Source organism: Dipodomys spectabilis, unplaced genomic scaffold (genome assembly GCF_019054845.1).
Source record: "Dipodomys spectabilis isolate Male_0828 unplaced genomic scaffold, ASM1905484v1 ptg000094l, whole genome shotgun sequence".
In the NCBI taxonomy this organism is placed as follows: Eukaryota; Metazoa; Chordata; class Mammalia; order Rodentia; family Heteromyidae; genus Dipodomys; species Dipodomys spectabilis.
The window spans coordinates 15,489,347-15,511,787 of NW_024870771.1; the positions used below are offsets into that span (position 1 = coordinate 15,489,347).

The 22,441-nt window shown below is 52.4% G+C and overlaps 1 protein-coding gene across 2 annotated transcripts; it reads right to left on the bottom strand.

Annotated features, from left to right (window-relative positions):
• Nucleotides 1-247: 247 nt before the first annotated feature.
• Nucleotides 248-5,134, bottom strand: Inhbb (inhibin subunit beta B). Of its 2 annotated transcripts, XM_042685204.1 has the most exons (3): nucleotides 4,451-4,901; nucleotides 1,165-1,977; nucleotides 248-1,038 (listed from the first exon to the last, which is right to left on the bottom strand). In XM_042685204.1, the coding sequence occupies exons 1-2, from the start codon at nucleotides 4,899-4,901 to the stop codon at nucleotides 1,202-1,204; spliced, it is 1,227 nt and encodes a 408-aa protein (XP_042541138.1). In that variant the 3' UTR covers nucleotides 248-1,038; nucleotides 1,165-1,201. The 2 variants fall into 2 exon arrangements, with proteins under 2 accessions (XP_042541138.1, XP_042541137.1); XM_042685203.1 differs by having other exon boundaries at nucleotides 248-1,977; nucleotides 4,451-5,134.
• Nucleotides 5,135-22,441: the final 17,307 nt, after the last annotated feature.

Consider the following 22,441-nt stretch of genomic DNA (forward strand, 5'->3'; position numbering starts at 1 on the left):
CACAGCCCACCCACATGGGCAACTTCTGCAAAGCAGTTGAAGGCCTTCCCCATCTCAGCTAAACGGCTCCCCCTCCTCATCCTCCGTGGAGGATCTCTCCCCCAGCATTTCCAAAATGCCCCCACCCCACCACCGCCTCCTCCGGGCTCATCCCCTTGTCTGGTGGTCATCCCCACCCCTCTTCCAACCAGCCCCAGAGCAACGTTCCCAGCAAAGGGCACCGACCGACCACCACTTTTTTCTTTATCTTCTCACTTGAAACAATTCAGATTTTCATTTTAAAGGTCATACCTGATAAAAAAAAGTCTCTTTTCAGTTCTACAATTGGTATGAATGACTTGTCAACTATTGGAGGTGAGTTAAAGCATCAAATTAAGACCCCTCTCCTCTCCCCTACACACGCACACACACACACACACACACACACACACACACACATACATGTCAGGAACCCTAGTGATAGTCAAAGAGTCATTGCTCCGGCTCCATGGTATCTGACAGGTCAAGTCCCTCCTGAGCAGACTTCCCTCTCTGAGGGCTCAGAAGCACAGCTCCCCTGGCTTGGCAGTGTAGAGAATGCCAAGTGCGGGAGTGAATGCACACCACTGCACTAGGAGCTGCTGAGGAGGGGCAGGCCTGGTACAACTCAGAGGGCACTGAGCCCTGGCCTGCCCAGCTCCCCACTCTGCTTTCCTCTCAGTCAGTGGCTTATACTCCCGCTCTCTCTCTCTCTCTCTCTCTCTCTCTCTCTCTCTCTCTCTCTCTCTCTCTGTCTCTTGTCTTTGTGCTTTTATATGTGCTCAGAAGGCGCGATTCAGAGTGGCCAGGCCAGCTGGTGGGAATGGAGGCTGCTCACCCCATTCTCTCCAACTGACAGGCCTTAGTAGCTAAGATGCCATTTGTCACCATATCCATTTGCTGGTATCCTGGAGGCTGCGGTGTAGGTGGTGGGACGGGTCTGGCTGTGCATGTCTATGTGTGCATTTGAGCCTCTCATGTCAATCGAGGAGGTTCTCCCTCTGGGTTTGACTGGTTGATCTATGGAAGAGAAAAAAATTCTTTCAAGCCTCACCCTAGTACTCTGCAACCCAACAGCAGCACCACGCTCAGCCCGCTTTCACCTCCTGTTCCCACAGGGGCCAGAAGGAGCCCAATGGGACTGACCTCCACCCTGCAGCTGCCAGGCCCCCAGCCGCTACTGTCAGGCGCAGCCGCACTCCTCCACGATCATGTTGGGCACGTCCCGCTTGACAATGTTGTATTCATCATCGAAGTAGAGCATGGACATAGAGCTCAGCTTGGTGGGGATGCAGCAGGAGTTCACAGGCCCAGGGTTCAGGCCACGCATGCGGTACTGATTCACCACAGCTGTGTGGAAGGAGGAGGCTGAGCCAGGGACCCCCGCCAGGTAGGCTGGGCAGCTGCCCTCACAGTAGTTCCCATAGTAGCCGGTGGGTGCAATGATCCAGTCGTTCCAGCCAATGAGCCGGAAGTCAATGAAGAACTGTTGCCTGCAACAGAGGCTGGTCCGGCCATCGCACTCCAGGCCTCGCTTGCGAATGCGGTGCCTGCTGTCACCCAGTCGAGCCTGCACCACCACAAAGGGCCGGTGTGACTCCTCCCCAGGGTCGACAAACACGGGCACCACGGCCAGCTCCTGGCAGCTGTCACACTGCACATCCAGGTTGAGACGCCGCTCACCACGCTCAAACAGGGCCTGTATGGCCTCAGTGAGGGGGAAGGTGTGCCAGCCACTGCGCTTAAGGTCCACCTTCTTCTCTACCACGTTCCACCTGTCACCATGGCCCTGTTCCTGAAAGTACACTTTGACCCGCACCTTCCGCCGGCTGCCCTTGTCCAGAACATAGGGCAGGAGCTTCAGGTAAAGCCACAGGCTGGCCTGCACCACAAACAGGTTCTGATTGCCTTCATTGGAGACGAAGAAGTAGAGGCGGACCCGGGAGGAGGCGAGGCCATCTGTAGAGAAGAGGAAGAACAGGCTGAGTTAATTCCAGAAGAACACGAGGCAATGGGGAATGGACTCCGCTGCCTGATGCTGGAATGCAAACTCACCACAGCTGGAAAACGTTACTGACCAGAAATACCGTTCCTGGGGCCCCGGCCTCTGCCTGTAACCTGGGACAGGCAGAGAGAGAATCGCTGCTCATTGAGAAATCCAGCTCAGGGTGGAGTTGGAAGGGTCCAGGCCTATAAAATCCTGCCTCACCTCACCAAGGCCAGAGCTCCCTGGAGACAGGCTGTCAGGCCTCAAAGCTCAACAGAGCAACTTGTCAGGAGGCCAAGATCTTAACAAGTTGTTATGGGTATCTGTGAAATCTGGAAAACAAAACCAGGATCGTAGGGGAGGATTTTGATTTGGGGGTTGGTTGTTTTAAGTAGTGCTTTTTTTTTTTTTTTTTGGTTAACTTAGGGCATTGCAAAATCGAGCTAAGCCACCTACTGCCTCTTTCCAGTGTTTACCTAAGCATGATCTGATCCAACCCGCCGTGGAACCTCCACTGCAAACAAGCAAGCACTGCTCAGATTTCTGACATAGGAACATGGGCTCTGCAGGCTGTAAGGTGCAGCCCTTGTTTTCAAGTAGTTCCAAGGAACAGTATACTCCAGCTTGTGACTCAAGGTCCAATCCTTTGACAAGACCCAGGCTCCCCATTCATGACACGTTCAGAATCTCCAAAGAAAAAGGGGTCTGGCCGGTTAAGTTTTCTCAGTAATTCGTTTCAATAAGAAGAGTAGCTATGCCAGACAAGAGATGACACCCCTCTTATCCTACATTTGAATGACCCCTCTGACAAGCTCTACTTTTTTCCCTTTCTTCCTTTTTTCCCCCCCAGAAATAAGGCAATTCTGTGGACATGACTGATTCTGTCAAACCTCCCACCATGTCCCCCCAGGCCCCTCCTCTGCCTTGTGCGGCTCCTCTAATAACACTGACATCTGACTTTGAAATGGGGGTAACTGTAGCCTTAAAAGCTGGTCTTGGACGAGCCGCCTGTGACCTGAATCTGTTATTTATAAGTCAAAGAGCTGGCTCCGTGAAACGGACCAGAAATATAACAGCCCCCGCTGTCATTTTGTGCCACCGGGACCAAAAGGCCTCCTCGCCCTTCCAGAATCACATTTCTACCCTGGGCCCAAAGCACCTTTTAATCCAAGCCCTCTAATTGCATGTTGAGCGTTCCCTGACTCCAGCGGACAGCTAAAACGGCAATGCATTTCTTTCTAAGCACAAACCAGCCCTGATTGTCTCTGCTTTTCTCCACACTCGGCCATGCAAAACTTTTCATCCCTTTTCATCCTCAGGCGGCACCAGCACGGTCTGTCTGCTGCTTTGGGGAGCGTGGGGGGTGGGAGGGCATTTGCAGTCAGGGGCCCAACTGGTCTCCTCCCAGGCTCCCTGTTTGCCCCCCACTCTGACTGCACCGGGGCTTCCCCCTCTGCGACTTTCTCTGCAGTCCCCTCTGCACAAATGGGGCCGAGCTCCAGGCACAAAAGCCAGCCTGGCTCATTCAAGTCCTGAAAAGGACAGCGGAGTCTAAAGCACTAGCAGAATTTCGGCACAGGCACATTTTCCTCCTTCTTTTAAACTTCCCAAAGATTTTTCTCTCGCTGATTTTTTTTTCCCTTAATATTTAGACAGCGGAAGAGATTTGCGATGTAGGGCCAGGGGGGAAAATTCCAGAAAGGAATCCTACTCTTTGTTAACTAGAACTCTGCGGCTCGATTGGAGGGCTGCTGCTGCTGCTGCTGCTGCCAGGGCAAGCCGAAAGGCTGTCCCCTAGCCGCGTCTTTGCGTAAATGATGGACCTGTTGAGAAGCTGCCTTCCGCCGATGCTGGTGCCCACACAATCGGAAGAGAGGTTGCCTAGCTCTCCCCAGCGAGGCTTCAGCAATCCTGGCAAGCCCACGCCGCCCGGTGATGGAAGCGGCCCTGGGGGCCTCTCACACAGGCGCACGCACTCACACACACACACACTCACACACGCACACACACACACACTCCTCCGGCCCACGTACATCAACAAGCACACACATCTCCATCCACACTGCAATGCCTACACTCTGATCGTGGGAAACAAAAACATTAAGCAATCACCAAGCAAGTGCCCGCAGAGCCAGGGCCGCGCGCATCTGCCGGGAGGGGGCCGCGCGCCCAGAGGTGCTGGGGCCCGACTCCGAGGAGCAGGGGCGGTGGGCAGGGTGCTCCGCGGCGGCGGGGATACGGGCTCAGGAAGGTCCAGGGCCTGAGGAAAGCCACCGCAACCCTGCGGAGCGCACGGGGACACGGCGGGACAGCCTGGCCAAGAGTCCAGGTTGCCCCCGGGGCGCGCGGGCTGCGGCAGCCAAAGCTGGCAAGGAGAGCGAACGAGGAGGAGGGAGAGAGGGAGGGAGCACCGGCCGCGGCTGGCAGTCCCAGGGCCGGACCCACCTGTCTCCGCAAAGCTGATGATTTCAGAGACGCGCTCCTGGCCGTCGGCGCCCGGGCTAGCGTGGCCGTCGAGGTGCGGGATCTCCACGCGGCCGTCCTCGCGCACCTTGCCCGCGTGCAGCTTGCGCAGGGCCGTGACCATGGCGGCCTTAGGCACGGCGTGCGTGATGTTGGGCCGGCCCCGCAACTGCAAGCGGTTCAAGATGTGCCGCTTCACAGCCTCCAGGAAGTCGCCGTCCACCCGGCCCAGCTCCTCCGGCCGCCGGAAGCCGCCGCCGCACGACGTACAGGTGTCCTGCGATCCAGCCGGGGCTCCCGGCGGCGGGGGCGGCGGCGGGGCGGCGGGCGACGGCGGGGGCGTGGGGGAGCCCCAGGCCTCGGGCCCCAGCCAGCCGGCCGCCAAGAGCAGAAGGCAGGCGGCCCCCAACGCCCGACCGGGCAGCCCGTCCATGGTTCGCCGCTGGCGACGAGGGCGCCCGCCGCGAGGCGAGGCAAGCCGAGCTCAGGGCCGGGCTCCGGGCTTCGGGCGCACCGCCCCGCCCCGCCCCCGCCCGCGCCGCCCGGGCCTCCGCCCGCCCGCCTGCCGGGAGGGCCGCCGCCGGCTCGCAGGGGGAGGGGGCCCGGCTGGGCCGCGGGGGTTCCCGCGCGGCGGAGAAGGGGCGCCGCGGGGGCCGGAGGGGCGCGCCGGAGGGTCACTGCCGCTCGGGCGTCTCGGGGTGCCGGGGCATCTGCAGCCTCCTGCCCATCGTCTCCGCGTCGGGGCCCCGCAGCCCCCGCTCGGGTGAAGCGAAAGCGGCCGCTGGGTCGCCGGCCCGGGAAGGTGGCTCAAGAGCCAGTCGACGCAACTTGGTCGAGACCGAAGCGAAGGTGCCCGAGCCCGCGGAGCGGAGCCGGGCGCGGCTCGGTGCGGACTGCGGCGGGCGCTGCGGCGGGGCCCCGCGCTCGCCGCACCTGAGCGCCTCGCCCTCGCTGCCTCGCGCCGGGAAAGGGCTGCGGCCGCTGGCGACGGGTAGGTCGCCCCCGCTGCGGGCCGGCTCACGGGCAGCGCGGATTGAGCGCGGTGCCGGGGAGCGCCGCCGCGCGGGCCGGCTCACAGGCGGCGCCGAGCCCCCGGCCGCGGGCCCTGCAGTCCTCTCGGCGCGTCACCCGGCAAAGTTGTCTCCAGGCTCCCGGGGCGCCGCATCCACGGGCGGGTGGCGGGGCTGGCGGGCCGCGGAGCGCTCTCTCCGGGGCCTCTCTCTCCGCTCCGCCCGCCTCCTCGCTGCCTCCCGCCCTCCGCCTGCCTGCGCTGGCCGGTCGGACGCGGGGCTCCGGCCGATAAGGGCGAGGCGGAGGCCGGGCCCTTCTCGTCCGCGTCTCTTCTGCCCGCTGCGGCGGCCGCGAGGTCGGCTGGAGCGCCTAAAAGTCTCCTGGCGTCCCCGGGAGCGGACGCCCGCGCTCGCGCTCAGCGCGGCTCCCGCCGCAGGGCCGGGAGAGAGCGGGCGGCGGCGGCGTCCTCGCGCCCGGCCGCGGCACGGAGCGCACAGCACGCCGAGCAGGACTTCTTCGCTTTGCCCTCTCTTCTTTTACACTCCCCGTTTCTTCCTTCTAAGGGACACAAGAGAAAAAAAAAAAAAAAACACCGCACGATCTCCGTATGTGCGCGCGCGTTACATAGACGTTGGCAGGGGAAAAAAAGCGGGGGGAGTGTCGTCCTGGCCGTGCGGGAGGAGACGGTCCGCGCCTCCCGGCTCCGGCTTCCCGGGGGCGGAGGGGGAGGCGGAATCTGTTCAGGTCGGTGCTGCCCGCTCCCCCGCCCACCCTCGCTTTCCCCAGCTTCTTTTTTTTTCCTTTCCCCTCTCCTTCTCCAGGAGAGCCCCCCCCCCGCCCCACCCTCCGCAGATCACTGTTGCTGCCGCGAAACTTTCCCACCACGTGGGTGTCCCGGCCCCTCGCCCTGCTGGGCAGCGGACGGCACAGACCCGATTCAGGCGCTGGCTCGGACGCTCGCCCCCACCTGCCGACCCTGTTCTGTCCGCTGCCGCGCGCCCCCAACGGGGGCCCCGAGCGACTTCCGGACCCCAGCCCTCGTGGGGGGCTCCTTCACGCGTTGGCCTGGTAAGGCCGGAGGCAGCAGGCAGGATCTGCGCGTGGGTGCCGCTCCTGGGTTGCAGTGCAACCCCCCCCCCAACCCCACCAGTGCTCTGGGCCGACGTTGGGCGCGGCGCTGTCCCTGCAGGCTGGATGACAAGAGGAGGTGGCAGCAGCTGGAAGCATCGGCACATGCTGCCTCTGCCAAGGCCAGTCAGGAGGTCCGCCCGCCTTGGTGTGGGACCCAGCTCCCGAGGCCAGGAGGCCTCTGAGTCCCAGGGCTTGTTGGATTGGTAGACTCGCCAGACCCCCACCTCGGCAAAATTGGCCTCAAAGCCAGGTTTCATTCGGGGCCCAAGCACTGCCAGCTTTGTAAGAATGACCTTGAATAGAATCCTAACTTCTCCGGGCTCTACCTCCTCATCTGTACAGAAGGCACCATGACAGCTGCCTGGTGAGGTGGTCCATACAAGACAACCCGTGCCAGGCACATTACAGAACCTGAGAAAAGATGGTTCCAGAGCACCCTTCGCTGGCCACCAGACAAGAAAGGCATCCCAGTGCACTGAATTTTCTGTCCCTACTCCTGCCCTCACTTGAGTCTGGGGCAACAGGACAATGCCCAGAGGGCACACACACACACACACACCCCAATCCCCCACTCACAGTGCAACAGGCAGAACCCTGAAGAACAGTAGGATGGGAGGGTATTCTGGCTTCCCTCCAGTATTGAGTTTTGAGGAATGAAGGACTATGGGGAAAATCCACTACAATTCCTCCCCTCTCCACACTGGGGACCTCTGGGCACTGTGGAGTTTGGCCAGGACTGCAGCCTTGTGGAGGCCGGCAAGTCTGGAGGCTGAGCGCCCCCTCCCTCCCAGTTGGAGGAACCGACCTGAAGTCCACATGGCAAAATTAGGCTACATCTGAGTTTGCTAATTCAAAGTCAGAAACGGGCTCCTCCTAGGATCCCAGAGGTAGCAGCCCTCTATCCTCCTTAGGACCCTCTCAAGAGCCCCTTCTCTGCTGCTCCCAGTCCATGCCCACCCTTTGCCCTGTCCAGGAGCCTGCCCATCACTGGGCAGGTCGGAAATGTCTCTGCCTACAAGGCAGCCTAGATCAATGCATTCTGCAAGAAGGGCCTGAGCTTCGCTGGACCACTTTGGTGAATTTGCCTGCATCTCATCAGGCACACTCCACTACCCATCACGTGGCAAACTCATTCCCAGTCTTTTTATGATTTTATTAATACTATTATCATTACCTTTAACTAGTTGTACAAACGGATTCCGATTCAACATGTCAGTTCATGACTACAATGCGTTCTTGATCTATGCCACCCCTTGATTCTCAGTCTTCAGGACCCAGACCAGCCTTTTCTCCATAGTGAAGACTTCTCCCACCTGTGCCCTGAGCAGTGATTTGCCTGATTAGGCTCCTGGGCCCAGGATCATTACCTGTCCATCTCTAACCCAGGGACCAGGCCTTCTAGGCCCTGTATGGTGCCAGACTTGACATGACGAGGGAGAGCTTATTGAAGGAGTGGTTGATTGAATGAATGACTCATTAAATCAGTGAAGGATTTAAGACCTCTCACTCCCCAGCACACCCTGGAGGCCATTCCTTCTTGCCAGCTTCACGTGGGCTACATAGGGCTGGAATGTAGAGAAGGAAGGAAGGTAAAGTGCAGCATCCTACTGATTGACCTGGCACCAGGGAAAGGCAAAAGCCACTATGTCTTGGCTGGTGGGAGGAGGGTCCACACTTGCTCCCCTGGTAGAGCTCCCTGTCAGCCCTGCTGCTGGTCATCTGCTAGGAGGGAACTGGGTCAAGCGGTAGTCAGAAACCATCTGCTCGAGAAGCTGGGATTATCCCGCCCTCTGCTGATCCCCCAGCCCATGGGAGCCAAGGGTGTAAATTGAGTTCTTCCAGATCACCTTGTACTTTAGCAGGGGGTTCACTAACCCCTCCTGAGGGGCAAAGACCTGTTCCTGTTGCTTCACAGCTTCATTTAGCACTGGGATGTTCTTCTTGTGCTGGTGACTTCAGCCTACAATACTAGCCCGGGATGTGACTGTGCCTGTCAGTTTTGAATACAATAACACACAATCACCAATACTATAGCCAACGCCTTCCATGTGGGCTGCCACAGCCCACTCAGGATGCTGGCTCCCTGCTGCCATCAAGGAACTCTGACCCAGTAGAGAAGACAGGAAGGAAACATGGTGACACTGTGGACTGGGGCACACAGAAGATGGTATCTGAGGAGCTCAGGACATTTGTTCTCTCATCAGGGTTGGTTTGATTTTGCACAACTTGTTAAATGTCAATTTGTGCCTGAGGAAAACTTCCAAAGTGACTAGGCAAAGCATAAAAGGGGTCCTTAGAGCTCCTCTGAGGAAAAAAAAAAAGAATGAATGAATGAATGAAATGAATTGAGCAGCTAGGTGTGACTCTTGCTCCCAAATAGATACTGCAAGCTGTAGGGGAAAGAGAAGACCTTTAGGTGGGGAAAGGTTTAAACAGTTGAGCTCAGAGACCTGACATCATTTTTCCAGTGCTGGTTAAAAAGTCACCACCGCCAAACATCACTACTCGATATCATGGTTCTCTAGAACAACTCAGAGTAAGGCATGGAAATAACCTGAGTCTGGAGCCCATTGTGACAGAAGACCCAGCCAGAGGGATTCTCTGTAGGTGAAGGGACCAAGCTCCCCCTTTTAAAAGCTCAGATACTAACATAAAGCCTCAGACCGCATCCTGGTCACAGAGCCAAGTCTGATGAGAGAGTGGGCATGGGAGGCTTATTTTGATAAGATAGCCTCATATTTCTCACCCAGGCAGCTGGACAGCTCCCACCTCCCAAGTTCCCCCGCAGTTGTCGCCATCCCAAGGTCCCTTATGTCTGGCAACACACCAGCTCCAGGACTGAGGCTCGTGATGTTACTCACCTGAGTCTGTCCCGGGTTTGGCACTGTGCTTGACTTACTGAGCCTGTGGTGTGTGACGCAGGACAGATGAAGAAGCTAAGGCATTCCATGGCCAGAATCCTAAAGGTGGTAAGCCTCCTCTGGAGCCTGTGTTTGGGTCAGCCCCATGGCAGGCCACCATGTCCATTTCCCATATGGCTCTAATGGGTGCCTCAGACCTATATCCCAGTCCTGTTGCTCAGTCAGACTTTGACACACAGTCATTTTGTAGAGCTTCCAATTTACAATTTGGAAATTTACAGCTTACAAATGGCTGCTTTTGTTTTTGTTTTTTGTTGTTATGTTGTCGTACTAGTACTGGGGCATCATGTTCTCACTTGGCTTTTTCCATTCAAGGCTGGCACTCTACCACCTGAACAACACCTCTGCTTTCAGCTTTTTTGCTCATTAATTGGAGAGAAGTGTCTCCAATTTGTCTACCTGAACTGACTTCAAACCCTGATCCTCAGGTTTCAGTCTCCTGTATAGTTAGGATTACAGGCGTTAGCCACTGATGCCTGGCTCGGAGCATTGCTTTGAAGCCAATTTTCTCAGCTCTCAAGATCCCTGGGACCCATCATTTGTCATCAAGAATATACAAATCTCTGTTTCTATGCCCAATTTGCAGTAAGACCATGGAGCCAGGAAGGAGCTGGCTTGAGAAGACCCTGCTCTGCTTCAACCTAGCAAGGCTGGAGACTGTGTGAGAGTAGGATTTAACATGTTTCAAACACTCAGGAAATAGTTCAACAGCAGGCCCCCAGGGATGGCTGTCCAAGTTGGTATCTTTTCTAGAAAAAAAATAGAGGTGCTAAATACAGCAGTTGGTTAGTGGCCCACTTCAAATTGCTAATCATAAACTATTCCTAGCACAAAATTCCTTCCTCTTCATTCAATAAATATAATGAACTAGTTACTGGGGATCTAGCAATGTGTAGGTCATAGCCTTCCACTGCCCTTTCCTACCTTCTAGGAAGACCAAAACATGAACCAATCTGGTTCTGAGAGAGACTAACACGGCACCTGAATCCATAGGGAGTCTCAGTATTTAACAGGGAAGGTGATGAAGGACAGAGGTCCACAGGATGAACTGCATGGCAAGAAGATCTAGGTGAGGACCCAGTCCAGCTAGCTGAACCAGGGGAACATTTAGGGGTCTTGTTCACTCAGAAGGGGGTGACAAATCAAGAGGATATAGGAACCCTACCTAGCAGGAGTGTTTTGGAGGACACTGGAAGCACAGTCATGGCTGAGAGACTCAATTTGTTCAGGAGATTAGGACCAGAGGAAAGAAGATGGCAAAGAAGACATGGAAGGAATGGACTCCTTGCATCAAGGAGATGGGAAGGCTAAGCAAAAAGAGTTAAGGATCTCTCTTACTCTGTTTCTCCCCCCCCCCACCCCCCACACACATGCACACATGCATTTCTGCTTTGGGAGCTCCAGTTCACACATACCTACGGTAGCCGGGGATCCTGTGAGCTGATTATGTTACACCCAAGGAAAGAAAAGTAGAACATTCCTAAGATTTCTTTGCTTTGAATCGTCAAAGACAATCATGTCCACTTTGGAAACCCTGAGATCTGAGTCCTTAGCTGTTCTTGAACTTCACAGCTGATCTTTGAGCCAGGTGCTGAATCCTAGCCTACTCAACTACTGTAGCCAGCCTGGGCAGGAGAGTAATCTCCAATAAACTAGTTAAAAGAAACAGGAAGAGGAGCTGTGGCTCAAGTGGTAGAGCACTAGCCTTGAGCAAAAGAAGCTCAGGGACAGCTCCCAGGCACTGAGTTCAAACCCCAGGAGCAGTACAGGTACACACACACACACACACACACACACACACACACACACACACACACACACACACACACACACACACACACACACACACACACACACACACTGCTGAACCAGGAGCTGATACCTCACATCCACAATCCTAGCTACTCACAAAGCTGATATCTGAAGATCATGGTCTATAGCCAGCCCAGGCAGGAAAGTCTGTGAGACTCTTAAAAAAAAAATGTTTTTATTGTGAAAATACTGTACAGAGGGGTTACAGTTACATGAGCAAGGTAATGAGTACATTTCTTATCAAGTATTGTTGCCTCCTCCTTTTGTTTTTCCCCTCTCCAAATTAACCACCAGAAAACCCGAAGTGGAGCTGTGGCTCAAAGCACAGCCTTGAGCAAAAGAGTTCAGGGACAGTGTCCAGACCTGAGTTCAAAACTAACAACTGACAAAAAGAGATCTACTGTTCGAAAGATGACATGTGACCTATATGTCCAATGAGGATGGAGGATGAAAGAGTGGGAGAGAGATCAGAGATCAGAGACAGTGAAAAGAAAATAATGTACAGCTGACCCAATGTAGCATTTGTTGACAGGGCCAACATGGAAATTATGCTTGAATAAAGACAAGACAACTTTTTCACCAAATAGAACCAATAAACTCATTAGTTCGTCTATGAGCTAATTTACATGAAAGCTGAGGAAGTCTATATCCCCACACCCATTATACATGTCCTCCTATTCATCTAACCTGAGTTTCCTGATGGTAGGGATCCATCCACAGGGGGAGCTACTGTGGTTGGAAAGGAAGAAAGACATCTGAAACATTTTTGCATGTCTGTGTGCCAGTACTGGGGCTTGAACCTTGATCCTCAGATCTCAGCCTCCTTAGTAGTTAGGATTACAGCCATGAGACACCAGCACCCAACTGACCCAGGCCAAGCTCTTGACTGGCTCTGAAATCTGGGTTCACTTCCTGTTCTTTCCACATTCAGCGCTTCCCCTTGATGGGCAGATGCCTTCCTTCACACTACTGGCTCCCGGCTTCTCTCCTTCCCACCCCCAGAAGGAGGTTTCCTCATATTCCTTAGCCAGTGAAATCAGTTCTTCCAGCAGCCCTCTTTCCAATACATTAGATTATGGGTTGAAATGCTGGGGTCAGGGTGGGAGGGGGGATGAAAAGGGAAAGATTTTTGCTTGGTGATTAAATAAATAGTTCATTAGGCAATCCTGCTGTGGAGAGATGCAGTGTTTCAGTTCTGATCTCTTGAAGGGTAAATTTACTGTGTGCTTGCTCTCTAAGCCAGGAAGAGTCCAGAGTCTGTCAGCATTGCTGCAGAGCACCAGCAGAGCCCATGCTACCACCAGGCACCAGAGTTTACACACATGTACTCTTCTAAACCTTTGCAAAGGAGGGGAAGGGAAGAGGCAGGAGGGGGAAGAAGGAAGAGGTTGATGGTAATTATAATTAGGAAGACAAATAGGGAACCAGCACCTTGAGGATGAAGAAATGCAAAACACTAAACTTGAATTTTCCCTTCCTCATTTCCTCTAGTGTGTTCAATATTTCTCGTAATCTTGCAGCTCCCTATTATTTCATAAACAGCAATGCAGGTCAAAAGACGTAGTTCACTCTAGAAAAGAAGAGGCCACTTGTGTGTGAGGATGGTAGGGGAAAAATGGGAGAGAGTGAGGGAAGAGGTGACATTGTCCAAAAAGATACGTACTTTTTTTTTTTTTGTCAGTCATATGAACTCTGGGCCTGGGGTTTGTCCCTGAGCTCTTCAGCTCAAGGCTAGTGCTCTATGACTTGAGCCACAGTGCCACTTCTGACTTTTTCTGTGTATGTGGTACTAAGGAATTGAACCTGGGGCTTCATGCATGCTAGGCAAGCACTCTACCACATTCCCAGGCAAGAAATATACTGTTTACCTGACATATAGTTATAACCCCTCTGTATATCACCTTTATAATATCAATAAAAATTTAAAAATAAAAAAGAAGCTGCCAGGAACCAGTAGCTCACACCTATAATTCTAGCTACACAGGAGGCTGAGATTTGAGGATCACGACTTGAACCCAACCCAGGCTGGAAAACCTATGAGATTTTTTTTTTTGTCGTTCATGAGGCTTGAACTCTGGGGTTGGGCGCTGTCCCTGAGCTCTTCAGCTCAAGGCAAGTGCTCTACCACTTGAGCCACAGCGCCACTTCTGGTTTTCTAGTGGTTTATTGGAGATAAGAGTCTCATGGGGTTTCTTGCCCAGGCTGGCTTTGAACCACGATCCTCAGATCTCAGCCTCCTGAGTAGCTAGAATTATAAGCGTGAGCCACTGGCGCACAGCTAACTGATGAGACTTTTATTTCCAGTTAACCAACAAAAAAAGCTGGAACTGGAGCTATGGCTCAAGTGGAAGAGTACTATCCTTGAGCAAAAAAGTTCAAAGACAGCACCTAGTCCCCGAGTTCAAGCCCCAGGACTCACCAAAAAGATAATGTTGCTAGTGGCCTGAGCTCAGCTCACCAGGGCGCTGTAATCATTGAATCTCAGCCCACTCTGGATCACGCACACATTGGGGTCCCAGCCATTCCCATCATGAGGACAGGTTCTCAAGATGTATCTCAGCCAGAGTAGACTTTGGAGAAGGTTCGAGGTCCCTCAGCAGACCCAGCTCTTCCTGATGCTTCCACCTCATGCTCCAAACATAGTCTTCCACTCAGACTCAGCAGGAATGGATCACTGCTCAGAGCAATGACAGGCTATGCACTGTCCTGACTCCAATCGATTGGTAGGGAGGGCAGCAAGCACTGCATACCAGAAAGAGTATGTATGGGTCAGAATCTGGCACCATGGCTCTTTAGAGGATGAAAGGAAGAAGGAGGATGTAGGGAGAGATTCCCGGAGTGAGCTGAGGGTTCAAGCAACAGAGGCGGCCTGGGGGGTGCTGAGGGGCCTCTTGGACAGCAGACCCCTAACAGGTAAAGAAGGATCATGACCCCACAAGCTCTGGACTCTTCATTGTGGCTGTCTGGGGTTTTCCACTCATGCAGCCAAACTTCCTGTGGAATGAGTCAAGGAGACTTGTTACCCTGGTGGACCAAAACCCAGGGAGGGAGCAGGAGGAAAAGAGGGACAGGAAAGGGAAGGGACATCAGGAAGGAGAGAAGAAAGCCAGGGCAAAGTGGTTTCCATAGCCAGAGTATGTACAGGAGCAGGGTCCAAGCCACCTATTGCACACCCAGGGGTCCATGGAATGGCTACAGAGGGTGGGAGTGGGTGGTTTCTCAATTGATGCATTGGCCAAGGGCAGAGAAGGCACTGGACATTCAAGATGTGGTCTGTCCTCTGAATTCAGGGCTGGGCTGAAGTGAGGGACACTCTAGCTGGGAAACCCCAACAGTGGAAGAAGCCAAGGCATGGCTGATACCCAGAGGCAGAGGCCAGCAAGTGGTAGGGGGTATTTTAGAAGCTGCAGGGCTGAGCAGAGTAGCAGACTCAGAGGAAAACTTTGCCAAGGCTTCTCAGACCCAGAAATGGAAATGAGGCTGGATTCGGGAGCAGAATTCAAAGAGCTAGATGGTCTTGACACACATTGAGTGGATGTATTAGGTATAAGTCTGTGTGCATGCTATGGCTCCAGTATGCTGAGCCGTGTTGGGTATGAATGTTAGTGTATGTCTCATTGTGTGGGTGTTTTATGTGGTATATAATCTGTGTGTTGAGGCATGTGTTATGATCATGGTGTTGGGGGTATGCTAGAGGGTGTAGGAATGTGTGTACTGGGGGTATGGGTATGTGTTGGGGTGCAGGAGGTGCGATGTATTAGCATGTGCGGGTCAAGGGATGTATGTGTCATGCATCTGTGTTGTGTTGAGGGGGCATATCTTAGTGTGTATGTGTGTGTATAGACACAGGACCAAGACAACACAAGAAAGGCACACTGTGACCAGCCTTGGACTTTGCCTGGGGAGGCTGACAGTGCAGGAGCGATGTCATATGAGTTTGCCATTGATTGGCTAAGGAGAACAGACAGAGGGAAAGCATGAGGAATGGCAAGATTCTGGCATCAGGCCATTAGAGGCCCTTAATGGTTTCAGTGCACCCACCAGCCCTACACACAAACCTCTTTGGGCTGCAGAGCCCTAGATTGCCTAGGCATTCTTGCTTTACCTGCAGCGCCTGGCCATAGAACGACACTGCCTCCCATATCCCTTGGGAGGGCATTCCCTGATTCAGAAGGTCTGACCTTCAGGGGAAAGGGACAGGGAGGCCTCTCCTCCACCTTTCCCACAGGAACACTATTTAATGCTTTTCAGTCCTACGAGTTCCTACTGATTTGGGGGTAGAGGGCGGAGGGGGGGGAGAAGGCCACCAGAGTCCTGGTTTTTATCAGGGATACCGCGCCAAGGCACTTCAACCACTGCCTACTGCACAGTGACCCTCCCCAGAGCCCATGAGCACCAACCCCCAGGACTTGCAGGAAACTCAGCTCTGAGCCATACAAAATCCAGGTGCCTTCCTTCAGCAGGTGCCATCTCCAACCTGTCCTAGAGACAGGACAGATGCCAGACACAGGCAGTGAAGCCTGCCGAGGAAGGCAGGGCTCCTCGTGCATTCCAGTAGGATGAGTCAGTTCTTCGATTAACAGGTGGCTTGCTTTCTCACCAACTCACTCCCGTCCCATGGGCCTCTCTAGTGATCCTTTGCTGTCAGGGAACAGGTGGCACTGCCCATGCAGCCTGACCCAGCTTTCTTCCAGCTTTTCATGAGAGGGTCCTTCCTCACTTCAGCAGCTTTCCCACTCACCCCCATCCTCCAGCCACCAAGAGTTACCTGTAGGGACAGCAACAGGCCTGGGATCTAGGGGAGCGAACACTACTGTCTTGCCTGGATGCAAGGTTTCTCAGATGTGAGACTTCCTATGGCAACACCAGCATGATCCACATAGGTCATACTATGTGTCTCTTCCCTCACTGCACAACTTCTGCCGCTTCCTTGGCCCCTCCACTGCCACAGAAACATGCTCTTCTCTCCAAATTTCACTCAAGCTTCCCCCCCCCTTCTCCTAATCATCCCCTGCCTCTGTTAAAACCAGAGACCTCCCATGTGACGTTCTATGCCCTGCTGAGCCTGCTCAAAACACCCACACAGCATAATGAACTGCTCAACTCTTGGTCCTCCCTTCTTTCCTTTCTTCCTTTCTTTTTTTTTCAGTACTGGGATTGGAACCCTTGTACTTGCTACAATTGTGTGTTCAATTGCTGCTCTACCACTTGAGTCATGCTTCCAGCTCTACTTTTTGCTCATTATGTTGGAGATGGAATCTAGCAAACATTTATTTGTTTTTGTGCCAGTCCTGGGGCTTGAACTCAGGGCCTCGGTGCTGTCCCTTAGCTTTTTCACTCAAGGATGGTACCCTAACCCTTGAACCACACCTCTACTTCTAGCTTTTGGGTGGTAATTAGAGATAAGAGTCTCAGCTGGGAAGGTGGCTCAGTGGTAGAGTGCTTGCCTTGCATGCTTGAGGCCCTGGGTTCAATTCCTCAGCACCACATGAGCAAAAAAGAAAAAAGCCGGGAGTGGCACTGTGGCTCAAGTGGTAGAGTGCTAGCCTTGAGCGGAAGAGCTGAGGGACAGCGCCCAGGCCCAGAGTTCAGGCCCCACGACCGGACCCCCCCCAAAAAAATTAAAAAATAAGAGTCTCATCCACTTTCCTTCCTAGGCTATCTTTGAAGTAGGATCCTCACATCTCAGCCTCCTAGGATTACAGACATAAACCTGGCCAATACACATGATTGTTTTGTTTTGTTTTGCTGGTTTTGTTTTTGTTTCTTTGCTAGTCCTGGGGCTTGAATTCAGGGTTTGGGCACTGCTACAACTCCAATTCTGGCTTTTTTTGTGGGGGAGAGATAATTAATTGAACATAAGAGGTTTGCAGATTTTCCTATCCAAGCTGGCTTCAAACCCTGATCCTCAGATCTCAGCCTACTGAGTTGCCGATTACAACCATACCAGATTACAGATATGGTTGTTTTTGTTGTTGCTTTGTTTTTTACGTAAATAATTTAACAAAGTGAAAGTGAAAAGGTAACTGGAAGCTGAACCGGGGGCTTCCTACATCAGGAAGGAGCTGCCAGAGAGGCCGTGTCAAACACCAAAGAGGCAGCAGTGGCTACAGACAGAGTCCAAGATGAAACTAAGCTGTTCAGAAGAACAGAAAGAAAACCTGTGTGACTGGACCACAGGACAGCAAAGACACAATGACTGAAAGAAACAGGAGCAGCAGAGGCTAGCTCCATTGCCTTGCAAGTTTTTCCTCCTTAGAATTTGATTTGGCCTCAGTCAGTAGCTAGCATAAAACTCATGTGACATAGGAGACCAGGAGCAGAGATCCCCTGCGTAGGATGGCCCCAGAGTCATCCGACTCATGCCCCTCCCTTTCTTATGAAGTTCCTAATCCTCAAGTTTTCCTCATCATCACAAAATGGTTGCTGGTGTACAATTCATCACACCTCCATTTCAAACAACAGAAAGGAGGAAAGGTTGAAAGAGCAAAATTTCACATCTTCTTAGCCAAACTAGCCCCCTTAAAAAGACAGTCCTAAAAGCCCCACTTAATATGCATATACATGTTTAACGGGTTACTATGCTACTCCAAATAAAATAAGAGTTCAATCAGAAAGAAATGCAGAACAAATGCTGAGTGGGCACCAAGACATGGGAAGGAGCCACGGTCTTGTAGTTGATTGGAGAGATGTTTGAAGCTGTTGTCAAGTGATGATGGACTATACTTTACCCTGTGTGTTCACTCTGGCTATAGGTGTAGAAAAGGCTGGGGAGAAGTGAAGGCAGGGAGCAGGTTAGATGTTGCAACCACCAGGTGAGAGATGAGGGAGTCTGGCTGGGCTTCTGAGGGGAGTGATGAGAAGCAGTCAGATTTGGCCCCTGGTTGGGGTCCATGCTAACAGGACTTGCTGACAGATTGAGTGTACGTATGACAGAACCAGAAGAAAGAGGGTGCATCCAGGTCCTAGGCTGAGCAAATAACAAGAAGAGCTGGTGCCCGGGGTTGATGGGGAGCCCAGGAGCAATTGAAGTGCTACTTGAATGCACCCAGCTTGGACACCCATTAGGCCCTGTGCAGGGGACTCAATAGGAAGGTAATGTGCACACTTGAGATTTGAAGCAGAGGCCAAAAACAAATCTGGAGCTGCCTGTATCTAGATAGTATTGAAAGCCAAAAGCAAGATAAGCTCACTGCAAGAGGTGTCAATGGAGGTGAGATGACGGCCAAGCAAGAGCCTTGAGCACTTCAGCCTTCAGAGGTAGGAGAGTCAGGGAAGGAGGAGAAAAGCCAGGCCAGTGTGAGAGGGAATGAAGGCCAGGTGCCTGAACTGCAGAGTGCAATAAGAGCAGAGAATTTACCCCACGCTCTGACATCGTGGAAGTTGGTAGCCACCATTCAAAAGACAGCATTTTCCCTGGTTATAGGGAACATGGTGGAGCAGGTAGGCCAGACAGTGACTTCCCAGTGTGTCACTCTGTAGGACAGTAGGGGAATGGGATAGAGCTAGAAGGTCCTATGGCCACAGGTGACTCAAGTGTTCAGGTCTCCCTTTCTACCTGGGGCATGTGCCTGAGCTATGATCTGCCCACTTTTAGGTTTCCCTTGTCACTGGGATCATAGACATGCACTACTACATCCAGCTGTCCTCTGTGGCAATGAAGTCTTGCAGATTTACCTGTCCCCAATTGGCCTGGAACTTCAATCCTCCAAAACTCAACCTCCCACATAGTCTGTGATGACAAGTACACACCACTGCACCCAGATGCTAATTGAAAACGGAAGAGGGTCTCATGAACTTTTCTACCTGGGCTCACCTCAGATATGATCCTCCAATTATTAGCATCCTAAGTAGCTAGGATCACATGCTTGAGCCACTGGAACCTGGTAAGATGTTCATTTATTTTATTATTTTTATTTTTTATTTTTTGCCAGTCATAGGGCTTGAACTCTGGGCCTGAGTGCTGTCCCTGAGCTCTTCAGTTTAATGCTAGCACTCTAGCATTTGAGCCACAGCACCACCTGCAGTTTTCTGGTGGTTAACTGGAGATAATAGTCCTGCCTGGGCTGGCTCTGGGCTACATCCTCAGATCTCAGCCTCCTGAGTAGCTAGGATTACAGGCATGAGCCACTGGTGCCCAGCTTCATTTTTTATTTTTTATTTATATTTATTTTTGCCAGTCATGGGGCTTGAACTCAGGGCCTGGGCACTGTCCCTGAGCTTCATTTGCTTATGGCTAGCCCTCTACCACTTGAGCCACAGCTCCACTTTTGGCTTTTTCTATTTATGTGGTATTGAGGAATCAAACTCAGGGCTTCATGCATGCTAGGCAAGCACTCTACAACTAAGCCACATTCCCAGCCCCAGATTTTTTTTTTTTTTGGTCAGTTGTGGGGCCTGAACTCTGGGCCTGGGCACTGTCCCTCAGCTCTTCAGCTCAAGGCTAGCGCTCTACCACTTGAGCCACAGAGCCACTTCCAGGGTTTTTTTTTTCTGCTTATGTGGTACTGAGGAATCAAACGCAGGACCTCATGCATACAAGGCAAGCACTCTACCACTGAGCCACCTTCCCAGCCCGAAATGTTCATTTTTTAATGGAATAAAAGGAATAGAATTAAAATTACATACACTTACACATACAAAAAGCAAACATTCAGCTGGGTTCTGGTGGCTCATGCTTGTAATCCTGGCTACTTAGGGGGCTGAGATCTGAGATCAAAGCCAGCACAAACAAGAAAGTCTTTAGGACTCTTAGCTCTAACCCACCACCAGAAAACCAGAAGTGACGCTATAGCTTAAAGTGGTAGAGTGCTAGCCTTGAACAGAAAGAACTCAGGGATAGCGCCCAGGCCCTGAGTTCAAGCCCAACTGACCCAAAACTAAATAAATAAATAACAACACTCTTTGGGAACATTTATGTTTCAGGGACATCAGTGTGTGTGTGTGTGTGTGTGTGTGTGTGTGTGTGTCCTGTGTCACTATCCAGTGGATTTGTTACATAATTTAAAGACTAAAGAGTGTGAGCTGGTGGCCTCTTACCTTCCTCTTCCCCTCACCCCCAGAGGGGTTCCACACAGTATCTGGCTAGGTCTGATGACCACCAGCTGGTAAGGGTATTCTGCTCTACTGTGTGACATAGCCACAGTTCATCCCAACAGTGTTGTTCTCATGCCTGTACTTCTCTGGAGTCACACAGTGTGACGAGTACACCTGAGCTTTCTACCTGAAGTCACTGCTCCTGGAGGACTGGACACAGTAACAGACAGATGCCACATTAAGATGGGTGCCTGCCAGCCTAGCTCACCTCAGAAGCACCAGCCAGCTCTATGTGCTTTCTGGCTGTTCAAAGGGAGGGTTCAAAGGCTCCCAAGCAAGCAGGGCCAGGCTGGGAAGCACTGACCTAGAGAGAGGGCTGGGTGCTCCCTGCTGCTGGCCACTGGAGTGCTGCAGAGGGACACTTGTGGTATCCTGGGCTGTGGGATCACAGCCTCTCACAGGCTCCCAGAGTCCATACCAGGCTGCTGGCTCCAGAAAAGTCTATGTGATACCCATGACAAGCTTTGAGGCATCAAGCCACCAGACAGTCCTTTCTGTCCTAGGGGTTCCAAAGTATTCCTTTGAGTAAAAATATCTCAGTAACTCCATTCTGCACAGGGACCAGCAAGGCACAGGCCCCTGCACCTGCTGTTCACTGAGGATATTCCTTTCCCACGTCACTAGCTAGACATGGACTCACCTCTGAGCCTGTAGACAGCATGGTGCTCACAGCTCCACTTCTCCCTGTCCTGTCCTGCTTTAGGACTATTCTAAGATAGTTGGAGCTGGGAGGTGGCGAGGGGGCAGGGGGAGGAGCTTATGCCAAGATGGTTGGGGCTGGGGAGAGATTTCTACTCACAAGCAAGAAGAAAGGGATGGGTACAGTGAACCCCTGTGCATGTGTCACCAGCCTCAATGGTCACATCACAGCTACACGTCTGTTCAAATTCCAGCAAAATGCCAGTGTCATTGCCCTTCCCCTGAATGTGCCCTTCAAGGACAGGGCTCAGAAAATCACAGAGGGGGCTGGGAAGGTGGCTCAGTGGTAGAGTGCTTGCCTTGCATGCATGAGGCCCTCGGTTCGATTCCTCAGCACCACATAACCAGAAAAAGCCAGAAGTGGGGCTGAGCCTCAGGTGGTAGAGCACTGGTGTACAGCTGAAGAGCTGGGGGACAGCGCCCAGGCCCAGAGCTCAGGCCCCACATCGACAAAGAAAGAAAGAAGAAAGAAAGAAAGAAAGAAGGAAAGAAAGAAAGAAAGAAAGAAAGAAAGAAAGAAAGAAAGAAAGAAAGAAAGAAAGAAAGAAAGAAAGAAAGAAAGAAAGAAAGAAAATCACAGAGAGCCTCCAGTGAGCCTTCATGGGTATACCAGGAGTGCCATCTTGAGACCTGGGGTCCTGGGCTTAGCCATGGATGAGCGTCCTCTTGTGCAGCTGGCCACCATGGATTCAGGCATTTCTCCCACACCCACATCTTTAAGAAGAGGGGGACTTGTGGGGACTCGGAGAGAAGATCATTTGTCTTCTAGAAGCTTCTGGTGGAACTTTCTTTCTGGAGCTAGGGACTTCTGTACCCATATAGCACCTAGCTGGTCATTATTGTATTGGCCAACCACTTAGAAAGAATGTAAAATCACCTCCAAATCCTTGAAGTCACTGCCTTAGCTATGCTACACACAGTCCACCTAAAGTATTTCTGTTCTGGGCTGGTAAGGAGGAGGAGGAGGAGAAGAAGGAAGAGGACTAGGAGGAGGAGGAGGAAATGGTTCATTTCCAACTTTAGTGGCTTTGTTCAGATTTTGCTCAATCCCCAGCTAGCAGCTAAACCATCTGAACTTCCAACCAAAATAAACACACCTCTGAAGTTAAACAATGTTATTACATCAAGGCTGAGGTAACGGTTCCAAACCATGAGAAAATCATATTCCAGTATAATGGGTCCCTCTGTTTAATAGAGGCTGGGCACCTGGCCTGCTGTCAACTAGAATTTGGCATTTTCTGGCTTTGTTCAGCTCTGTGTGTGTGTGTGTGTGTGTGTGTGTGTGTGTGTGTGTGTGTGTGTG